This window comes from Vigna unguiculata, chromosome 6 (assembly GCF_004118075.2).
Source record: "Vigna unguiculata cultivar IT97K-499-35 chromosome 6, ASM411807v1, whole genome shotgun sequence".
Classification (NCBI taxonomy): Eukaryota; Viridiplantae; Streptophyta; class Magnoliopsida; order Fabales; family Fabaceae; genus Vigna; species Vigna unguiculata.
Window position 1 is genome coordinate 33918276 of NC_040284.1, and position 11969 is coordinate 33930244.

General features: G+C 30.6%; 1 protein-coding gene across 1 annotated transcript; it reads left to right on the forward strand.

The window, feature by feature from the left end:
• Positions 1-5216: 5216 nt before the first annotated feature.
• LOC114187449 (probable receptor-like protein kinase At1g11050) lies at positions 5217-8355 on the forward strand. The gene is made up of 2 exons (XM_028075708.1): positions 5217-7473; positions 8098-8355. Exons 1-2 carry the CDS (start codon positions 5534-5536, stop codon positions 8114-8116), a joined length of 1959 nt encoding a protein of 652 aa, XP_027931509.1. The 5' UTR covers positions 5217-5533; the 3' UTR covers positions 8117-8355.
• The last annotated feature ends 3614 nt before the right edge of the window (positions 8356-11969 follow it).

Here is an 11969-nt window from a genome sequence, read left to right on the forward strand (position 1 = left end):
ACTAACTCGTTTTTTAGTATTATATTCATTTGGCTGCTTTAGATACTTTTTATGGTGGAGGCAAATTTTTTCAAAAGTAATTTAATGAATTTGTAAATAAAAGGGTTAAATATGTTCTTTATACTTTAACTTTAAGTGAATTTTGAAATTATCAATTTAGTTATTCATTTTTCGAAATACATAAATTTAGTTATTTTAATCAAATATAGTTGAAAATGCATTGTCATAACATTTCATATTTAATGACATTGTTTTTGATCCCTTAATTTTTAGTGAATTTTCGAAATACGTGAATTTAGTCATTTTAATCAAATTTTGTTAAATTTATTTGACATTTAAACACGTTTCATAATAGTATTTAACTTAATATTAAAGTAAAAATGTGTCAAACAGTATAAACAACTCAAATACAATCATGAGATGCGTATAAAATATCAAATAAACTTAACAAAATCTTATTAAAAAAATTAAATCTACATATTTTAAAAAATGAATGACTAAATTTGTCCAAAATTTCAAAATAAATTAATTTCAAAATTTATTTAAAATTAAGAGACAAAAACATACTTGATCAGCGATAAAATTCGGAATAATGAGGTGCAGGAAGAAATTTGATGGGGGTGGACGGAGTAATAATCTTTATTTCTATCAAGTTACTTGGTTACTTCACATGTATCTAGAATAAAAGTATTAGGGTGTGCAAAGCATTTATTGATTTTACTATTCTGTTTGTTATCTCTTGAAATCATAAAATGACGTATAGTTTTTCCTGACAATGTAATTAACTAAAATTTTATTTTATATATATATATATATATATATATATATATATATATATATATATATATATATATATATTATCGTTGGAAAATGCATTGTCTTACCATTTCATATTTAATGACATTGTATTAAACGGTGCATGTAATATAATATTTAGTGATATTGTAGAATTGTTTATAAAAATAGTACCTTCTACAAAATAAAATTCCTTTAATTTATCAAGAGATTACGAAAGAAGGCAGAAGCTTCTAAATAAAAACATATACAAATATAATCACGTTAAAATAAATAAAAAAATTGCAACAGTTCTATCTGATTGAACTTATGTTAATTAAATATTTGAAGTATTTGAATACTGATAATTTTAAATAAGAACTCGTTTTGTTAGGCTTAAAGTGCCAAACATGCTGACTATAATTGGCTTTTAAAATATGAAGTGCTTGCAATATTTTGCTTATAAAACACAAAGACTATGACTTATGTCGTGCATGTTATTTTCATGCTTTATCTTTATTGGAATATACATAAATTATTTTGTTAATTTCAATTTAGTAAGCAAAATATGAATCAAATTGAAGTATTTTAATCAATAGAGTTGAATTCAATGGGTCTAGATAATTTACTACAACACCTTAATTAAGACAGATACTTTTTTTTTAGATACGGGTCTTCATGGAAATCATTGTATAATTATTATGTTTTTTCTACTTTGTATATTCTACACAATGACCACCTTAATGAATTTTTTATCCCCACTGTAATGTTTTTTTTTTTTTTGTAATGTATGATTTCGTATATAGTATAAGATTCCCTTTTCTCGTTGCATGTCACATAACTTCTAAATTATTGATTTTCTTTAGTCAACTATTAATTCGAATAGAAAAAGGTTTTCTTCAATTGTATTGATTAATGAAAAAAAATTATATTGACAAATATAATCTATGAAACTAAATCATTCTTATTGATATTAATCTATGAAACTTAATATATTACAAAAACATTCCATTATTATATATATCTTGTTAATGTAATAAATGGCATTCGGTAAGCTTATACCGTACTGTTGTTATTCATTTTTGTGTTTAGCATGTTGTTATCATTGTGTTTTAATACACTTGTGAGTAGTTAAATAGTCAAGTGTGAGTTAAAGTTTCACGTTAAATAAAATAAACAAAGTTAAATACTATATAAGAATAAAGATCCATCATACCATTGCTTAATATTTTGGTGTAAAACTGATGTCAAATATCTTGTATGTGCAAAACTAATGTTATATATATATATAAGTCCATAATCTCTCAAATAACTATAACCCAAAATATAACCCAACAATGTTGTTATTCACTTTTGTGTATAGTATGTTGTTCTCATTGTGTTTTAATTAGGGATGTCAACGGGACGGGTAGGGTACGGGTAGTAGCTCCCCCGTACCCTACCCACTGGATAAATATCTGTCTCGTATTCATATCCGTCGGGCATCCGTTATGCAGGTACCCGCCTATTTTTTTTATATCCGCGAGTATCCATGGGTACCTGCAGGTATTTACAAAATTATTTAAAAAACAAATATTTAATCATAAATTTAAATAAAATAAAATATATCAATGTTATAAATTTTAAATAAAGTTCAAATAAAATCAAGTTCATACAAGTCCAAATAATTATAAAAATAAATATAAAATGACGTTCAACACAATTAAAATTCTTTAATTAGTACTTTGATCAACAAGTCCACTTTCTCCTTGATTCTTGAAAAATAATGAAATAATAAACCTCACCTACCACGTGTCAAGTATTCTTATTTTGATTCTATCATTTGATAACAAACATACCATAAATGTCACTCTCGATATGATATATGAGTTTCATGTATATGTCCAATTTTAAAGAAGGGAAAAAGAAAAATGTCAAGGGGCGTACTTGAAAGAAGACAACGTACCAATATTTGAAATTGAAAGAATAAAGACAAAAGACAAGATAAGATGTACAACTTAAAAAAAATTAGGTTATAATGAATTTTACTAATATATATATATATATATATATATATATATATATATATATATATATATATAAGGGTATTTTTTTGAATTAAAGTGTAACAGATATGGATATCCATGGGTACGGATACTATGATACACGTACCCGTCTCATTACCATGTGGGTATCAAAAATACCCATACCCGCGGCTATCCATTTTTAATATCTATTTTCTATTTATTGCGGGTTTTATCTATAGATACCCACTAGTATAAATATTTTTGACATTCCTAATTTTAATACACAAGTAAGTAGTTACTTAAGAATATGAAAAATATGCAGAAGTAAAAGCAATTAATATATTATCTTATAGATGGTTAGAAAGGATAGATAAATAAGAGCAATTAATATATTTTATTACATCTTCAAAATTTATTATGAATTTCCTTTTAAAGAAAATGTTATATATTAATAGTGAGTGAGATGCAATAATAGAAAGATTTATTGATAGGATGAGAATAAATAATTTATGTCGAAGAAAATTTAATCAAAAAATAATTGTTATTAGTTCCTAAAACTAATTAAAAAAGTGTATGTATCTTAAATTTGAGATATTATTTTTCTTAAAATTTAAGAAACTAACGTTGAATCTATTATAAATTTAAGAAATTAAAAATAAATAAATTCGCATAAGATTGCGTTAATAAACCTTTCAAACACGTGCATAACATTTTTGGATTCCAACCAAAACTTTCTAATAAATAATTGTTTTTTCTGAAGAATCGGTTATTCAATATTAATGTGATTTCTGAAAAAAAAAAAACACGGAATACTTATCAATCACTATTTACAACAAATCAGAGAGTATCGTATTATTACTTACAACAAAACATTTAATATAAAGTATCAGAAAAAAAAAGTCAACTCAATAATCCTCTGTTTTAAAAATCACGCAGTCTAATCCATCAAATTTCGTGTCACATCAAATTTTATGGCATTTTATTTTAAAATAATATATTTTAATCATTTTTTATTAATTTTTAATTTATTATTTCAATCATTATTAAATTATTTATTTTATATTTTTTTTTAATTAAAGTATATTATCCTTATTTTAATTCGATATCCAAGTACATTTATTTAGCGACTTATAAATAAATATAAATACATGAAGAGAATTTTGTTTGAGAAATAGAATTACTGTTCACATTAGAAGTACTCCAAAATATCATTTTCACTTTTCTGACATAATTTTTGAAAGTGAGTGCTCATAATTTTCTTGTAACATGATTCCTTTCAAACACACTAGTATGGAATAGTTGAAGGAAGAAAGACAGTGGCATTGTATTGTCGAAAGCACATAGGAAAGGTCAAAGAACATGTGTTTTACTGAAAGAAACCAAAAAAACTGAAATCAACAATTACTCTGTCGGCAAACAATAGAAAGAGGAGTAGAATTCTTCCACCATTGACAAATCTATGAATTCATAATCACACTCTTTTGACTCACCCCACTCATTCAATCATTACGGTTCACCCATCTTTCATCATATACTATTCTTATTTCTAAATGATTATTATTTATAATAAATATGTTTTTAATCTTTAAATTCTAACACAAAATTAAAATTTATTTATATTAAAATTTAATATTATTTAATTTTCAAAGTTTAAAAATAAATAAATATATTTTTTGACCTAATTATATTAAAATTGTGTTTTAGAATGAAATTTAAGCTATTGATACTTTTAAAAGGTTTTAGCATCAGAAATGTTTTTCCATTTTAGATGGTTGATCGCAATTTCACCAAATGATATGTAAAAATTAATCATTATTCATTTGAGATATTATTCTTCACATTGATGTCTGATGCAGTTTTATACTTAAAAATTACATAAAAAATAGAGATTTAAGTTGTCTCAGCTTTAGTTACGTGAAATTATTGATTATGATAGAAATACATACATTTAAAGTTTGATCTCTAAAATATATTAAAATTTAAAATATTTAATTTATCTGTACATTTACTAATTTTAATCCTTATTATTTTTACAAGCACAACAGTATATTATTTTATATTTTTATTAAATAATGATATTTTAATTATTAAATTTTGATAATTTTTTTACAGTATAATGTGTTATTTTTTAAATATTGAAAATAAAAAAATTGTTAAAAAATTTAATAATGACAAAATATTTCATATTTTTATTAGTATTCTTGTGTAGAATTTAGGTCCAGAAAGTATGTTATTCCTCTGCATGTGTATGATTAATGTTGTTTCAGTGGTAATCCACGTAGACGCTCTCTGCAAAGCAAAGTGGCAAAGTCAGAGCACCTTACTTCATTAGTTTGCTTTTAAGCAAGTAGAAACAAATGCAGCCGCTCCTCCCACCGCCATCACAAGCGCGTGCATCTCCACTCTTCCATTCTTTAACTCGATCACCTTGCGCGTGGCTCACACTCTCCTTCTACAAGGGTGAGCAGCAGATACACCTAACGCAGCCACAGCATGAGGGAAAGACAAGAAATTTAGAGTTTTGACCAGCCTCATATGATGATCATCTTGTTCATGCATCTCCCTTAACCCCAATTTCACAAAATCTGCAATTTTCTTTTTGTCTCGTTCATCTCAACCCCAACCAAATCCAGTCACATATTCATATATAGAAACAAAAAAACATCATTGTTTTGTGTTGGGTTGGGTTGTGTTGTGTTGGGTTGTGTGTGTTGTTTATTGTAATCAACACAACACTGCACAATCATCATAGGATGAAGATGGTGTTGCTACCCTTGATGTTTGCCGTGTTTTATTGCATGAGTTTGAGTTCGGCGGCACCTTCTCCGTCGCCGACATCCACATGCCCCATGGACTTGAATTATGTTCGGAGAATCCCATGGAACACTTCTGCTTGCCACAACTTCCAACAAACTTTGGCAGCAAAAAACGGAACCGATGCAAACAATTGTTGCATATCACTGTTGTCCCTCTTCGGGATAGGACTCGCGCAGCATCTGAAAGAGACTTCTCAGTTCCAACTCCCCAACCTTGCCACCTCACTTTCATGCATCCACGACTTCCAATCTAAGCTCTCTTCCCTCTCTCTCCCCGACAACCTTGTCGATTCCTGCTTCGACCCTCTTCAGTTTGTGATCTCTCCCAACATCTGTGCTGGGATTCAAACCATCTCTGATTGGACCAAACGGCTTGGTCCGTCCACGCCACTCGACACTGCTTGCAAACCGGATCTCACCGATCTCTCCCTCTGTGATGTGTGTCTGGGAGCTGGGCTACAGGTGAAGCAGGAGCTTATTTCCAAAGATGGTAACACTTCGCATTCCATAGATTGTTTTTACTTTGCAATACTCTACGCTGCTGGGATTGTGAACGAGTTTGGACCTGAAAGCAATGGTGCAGTGACTTGTATTTTCAGCATGTCGGTTTATTCACAGGGGGGTTCTGGGGGAAAGCGTCACCAGGCTCTTGTGTTTGGCTTGACAGGAGCTGGGGTGGCTTTACTCGTCATGTCTTTTCTCTTGGGGCTTTATGTTTGGTACGACAGGAAGCAGAGGACGAAAAAGCTTGAGACTTTTCAGTTTGATTTTGACCCTGAGGAACAAGGGTCTAGGCGTAGATTGAGGCCGAATACGGGGTCCATTTGGTTCAAAATCGGGGAGCTTGAGAAAGCCACTGATAATTTTTCATCTAAGAACTTCATTGGCCGAGGTGGGTTTGGATTGGTTTACAAGGGAACTTTACCTGATGGGACTGTGGTGGCGGTTAAAAGGATCTTGGAATCTGATTTTCAAGGAGATGTTGAGTTCTGTAACGAGGTGGAGATCATCAGCAACCTGAAGCATCGGAATCTGGTGCCTCTGAGAGGCTGTTGTGTGGCTGAGGAGAGTGAGGACTACGATGAAAGGGGAAGCCAAAGGTATCTTGTGTATGATTACATGCCAAATGGGAACCTGGAGGATCATCTGTTTGTGTCACAGGACTCTCAGAAAGCAAAGGGATCACTGACATGGCCCGAGAGAAAAAGCATAATCTTGGATGTGGCAAAGGGGTTGGCCTATTTGCACTATGGAGTTAAACCTGCAATTTTCCACAGGGATATCAAGGCCACAAATATACTTCTTGATGCTGATATGAGAGCAAGAGTTGCTGATTTTGGTCTTGCAAAACAAAGCAGGGAGGGTCAGTCTCATCTCACTACAAGAGTGGCTGGAACTCATGGATATCTAGCTCCAGAATATGCACTCTATGGGCAACTCACTGAGAAAAGTGATGTGTATAGTTTTGGTGTAGTTGTTCTGGAGATTATGTGTGGGAGAAAGGCTCTTGATTTGTCTTCATCAGGATCACCAAGAGCATTCTTGATCACAGATTGGGCCTGGTCGCTGGTGAAGGCTGGGAAACTAGAAGAGGCTCTAGATGGTTCTCTGGTGAAAGATGAGAACTTTCCTAGCTCAAATCCTAAGAGCATTATGGAGAGGTTTTTGCTGGTGGGGATTCTGTGCTCCCATGTGATGGTTGCTTTGAGGCCAACAATTTCTGATGCTTTGAAGATGCTTGAAGGTGACATTGAAGTTCCACAAATCCCAGATCGCCCTATGCCTCTTGGCCACCCTTCATTTTACAATGATGGCAGTACTTTTAGCATATCTCCAGCATTGAGTGGCCCCAAGTTGCACACTGGAGACATGCTCAGGTAATTGTAGTGAAGAAAAGTTCCTTTGCATTGCTTGAAAAATGTAGAAAAAAAGTGGAAGCTGTTTCCATTCTAAGGCGTGCCAAAGGGTCCAGTCAAATGATGTTTGGAACAGCACTTCATTATTTGAGGTTAATAAACTGATGAGTGTCATCAAGGTACAAATAAAACTGCTCTTGAGAAAACTGATGAGTGCCTCAACAAATTCTATGCAGTGATATTATAACGCCAACTATGAAGAAACTTAGCAGTTAGCAGAACATGGTTATGATCAGCTACCAGGGAAGCTAAGGGTTGTTTAAATAGCTGAGAATAGGTGTATTGTAGGATCTTAGAACATAGGAGAATGTCTTGTAAAAAGAAGTCTGCATTTTTCTCTTGTTTTCTTCTCAATTTTCTTGTGCAACAAAAGTCACAAATGAAAACTCTTGTATATAAAGAAAAAATGTTCAGTTGGCAGGATCATAGTTGGTTTCTTACAAGATAAAGTGATGTTGGGTTGTTTTCTCAATTTCTCTGTTCCTCGGCCAAGTCTCTCCCATGTTTTTTCTGAGTTAATTTTTCTATGTTGTCTTGTTTTTAGATTTTATGTACATAATTATCATTTCCCTGTGTTTAAAACAGGTTCATTAACGAGGGATAAGTTCTTCAAAAGGATTTGCAAGTCCAGAATCTTGCATTTTTTTTTTTCATATGCAGACCATTCGACAGAGCAAGAGCATTTTTTTTTTCTTTTGCTCTTCTTTCCCAGTAAAAACAGTTTTTGTATATACTATGAACAGTTTGGATAACTTTGCAGATCTTGTAAAAATTCTGTACAAAATATGTTCATGGTTTGTGCTCTCTCTACAAAAACTAGAAATCAAACCAGGTTTTATCTTTCATGGTTCCTCTTCCAAATGTGGACAATGTTAGATTTTTTTTAGTTTACATTTTCACATGATGTTTTGTTATTAAAAAATAGCAAGTGTCGCGGGCAATGCAATACATAAATGTTTTAAAATTAAATATAAATAAAACAAAGTTTTGATTCTCATAAAACAAGTATTGTATACTTGTCCCATTATGTAATTTTCATGGTGTTTGTTTAGTCCCTCCATGCTCCAAATAAATAAATACACATGGAATGATTGATTTAAAGAATGTAAGATTATATTTTTTACAATCAAATATAAAAGTATGAGATTGTCTAATTTACTAGAAAGAAAAAAAAAAAAAAGAGAGGAAAACAACTCTGGGAAACATGAATGGTGCAATTAAGAAATTTTAGTTTACTTAACCTATTTTTATATGTCTCACTCTTAACAAATTAACAAATTAGTAGACCATGTTTTTTTCTTTATTTTATTTTAAATTAAGCCTCTAAACTAAAAAGATAATAATTGAATCTTATATATTTTATTTAACTGGGTTTGTAGAATTAGTTTATAATGATTTGGAACAGCAAGAAAATAAAAAAGATCATAATTTGTGATAGCTTTATTAACTTTAAGAACCCATTTCAAGAGTTACTGAGGATCGAGGATTTAATAATAGTTTTTTTTTCAACCATCTAATTTATATTTAGACGTTAAAGCAATTTATGATAAATACATATTAAATTTAATTATCTTCACATATTAAACTTGTAACGTTCCAATTTAAAAAAATAATTCTAATAAATAAAATATTACATGTTTATAATATAAAATGGATTCATAACATAAAGTACAAGAGAAATAACATGTTACACAGTTAACCAAGTACTACATGGACAATCAAAGATATGACACAATGTCATTAGACATGACTTAAACATGAGACAGTTTATCTTGAGAGTGCTCACATGAGCAAGAAGTTGCAAAAAAAAAAACAGTTTCATGCCCATCATTGCAAAAAGGAAAAAGTCAAACAGAGAACACAAACACATAGAAGAAAGTGTAAACCAAAGACAAATTTTTTTGTTTTAACATATCAAGGAGCAAACAGTTTATTAAACAAATTATAAACAGCACAAGGCATGTGAAGACAAACAATGCAAGACCCTCAAACTCAATTATCCGGATACATATAAAGAGATCAAACTCACTGGATGCTTGCACTTGTGGTGGCCTCTACTGCTCTACAAAGCCATTGCCAATGGGTTTCACCCTACCACGCACAAGTTTAACCTTCAATCATCTAGGATCATTATCTTGCCAAAGACTAGAGTCTCCTACTACTCTCACCACTTGAATCAGTACGTTCTATGTGAGACTAACGGATTCTTTAGAGTTTCAGGATGTAACCTTGCTTGAATCGTTATCTAATTATATACACTACAACACCACCATGAAATTTCACCAAGAGATTCATGAAATTACGTCTAACTCATGTCACATCCATGTTCTCACACCATATTCCACATGTTATCTCATGACATCCAAATCTCATGCCAATGCACCACCAACCAACCAATTCATAAATCATTTCATTTCATACCAAGCAAGTCAATATCACATGAAACATACATAATCAATCACAGATTCATGCTTTTAAGAGTAATTGAATCAATTCACAAGTTAAAGTAAGGAATTAAAATTCTGCAGCGATTCTCGCTTAAGCTAGACTGATCTCGCTTAAGCCAAAAATTCTCACTTAAACTAAAATTCGAATAGAGAGTAAAGTGAAATTCTGATATTCTCGCTTAAGCTAAAAAATTCTCGCTTTAAGTTAGAAATTCTCGCTTAACCTGATCTCACTTAAGCTAAAATTTCTTGCTTAAGATAAACTGACATTTTCACTGATTTCAACATGCAAAAACCCAAAATCCCAAACAACAAAACTAAAGAAAACACAAACACATTGCATAAAACATTGGCATCATACTTCATGTTGTTTTTAAAAAGGATAAAGAAATCAATCATGGGACCAACCAAGTAATTAAGGTAACTCTATTGTCAATCTCGCTCAAGCTAGAGAGTTCAAGCGAGCAGAGTCTCTCGCTCAAACTAAAATCTCTCGCTTAGGCGAGATTGCAAACAGGTAGCACTGTAGGTTTTTGCGAGTTCCCACTTAAGCGAGACCTTCTCTCCTGAGCGAGATCACTCATTGCTCAAAGCAGAAGCTCGTTGCCTGAGCAACAACTCAAGCATAAACTAGATGAGTTTATGCTATTTTCGCTTAGACGAGGCTGACTCGCTTGGGAGAAAACGACAAGGATCTCTCCTACTCACGCATGTAAACCAGAAAATCAACACAAATCACAACCAGCCTCATTCTTATACAATCACAGTCATCAATCATGCATCTTAAACATAAAACAGAGCCAAAACATACAAGATATTTCAAGAAAACGTGAAAACTCTAGCTTCCCTTACATGCTAGCCAATCAACACAGACACTCCAAAAAAAAAGCACAACAGCTCACAAGACAAACTAAAGAGATGAAAGAAGCACGTTTTGCTAGCTCAGGAGGAAAAAGCTTATGCCCTAGGAGAGCTTTTGCTTCAGAACTATAAGTGAGAGGGGGAATTGTTTCTGAAAAAATGAGACAGAATGAGAGTCAATGACTAGGAAGGGTTCTGGGATACTAAGGTAGGCTGATTATGGATCCTTACTCATTAAAGTTGAGATCATTTGCTTGAAAAAAGTGAGTCTTATAAATTTAATTCATTATAAATAATAGTTAAAAACTTAATTTATAAATATCAATAATTTAAAATATTTTAATATTTACATCTTCAAATAATATAATACATAAAATTTTATTACTTAAATTATATTATTTTAATTTTTATTCAAGAAAAAAGTGTTAGTCATTCTTATCCACTTTTAATTTATTAATTTAACATATCATATCAAATAGTTTAAAATTTATTGTCAGTTTAAAATCTCTAACATGACTCGTCAAATTTTGGTGAGATGATTTCTTAAGAAAAAAAGTCTTAATATTTTTATTTATTTGTTTACTTCTTGTTTATGCGAGTCAACCAAATAATGAACATTGATTCATGTAAATGACGTATAAAAGCCCGTTGCAGAGTTAAGATAAGCCACACAATGAAAAGAGAAAGAGATAGCAATGTGTGTAAACAAGAGGTACATGAAAGGACAGAAAACCAGTGAAGTCAATTCCACGTGAAACTATTCATAGCTAATTATTTATGAAAACAGTTAAACCTATTAAGAAAATTCACATTTAGTTAAATTAGGAAAAAAATTGTGTTTAATAGTTAAAAACACAATAATCATTATAAATCTCAATTATCAATTACAATATAGTTAAATAAAATTATATTACATTAAAAAAAAATATTTTTATCTTGAAAACATAAAAAAAAACTATTAAATAAAACATTAATTAAAATATTAATATTATAATACTGATTTGGTTAAAAGAAATATTAATATTATTCATTTTTTTCTTTTTAATTATTTTACTGTTTTCACATTCGATTATGATTTCTCCTTTATTATTATATAACATAATATTTACTATTAAAACTAAAATGTTATGATTTTAACACACAATTAAA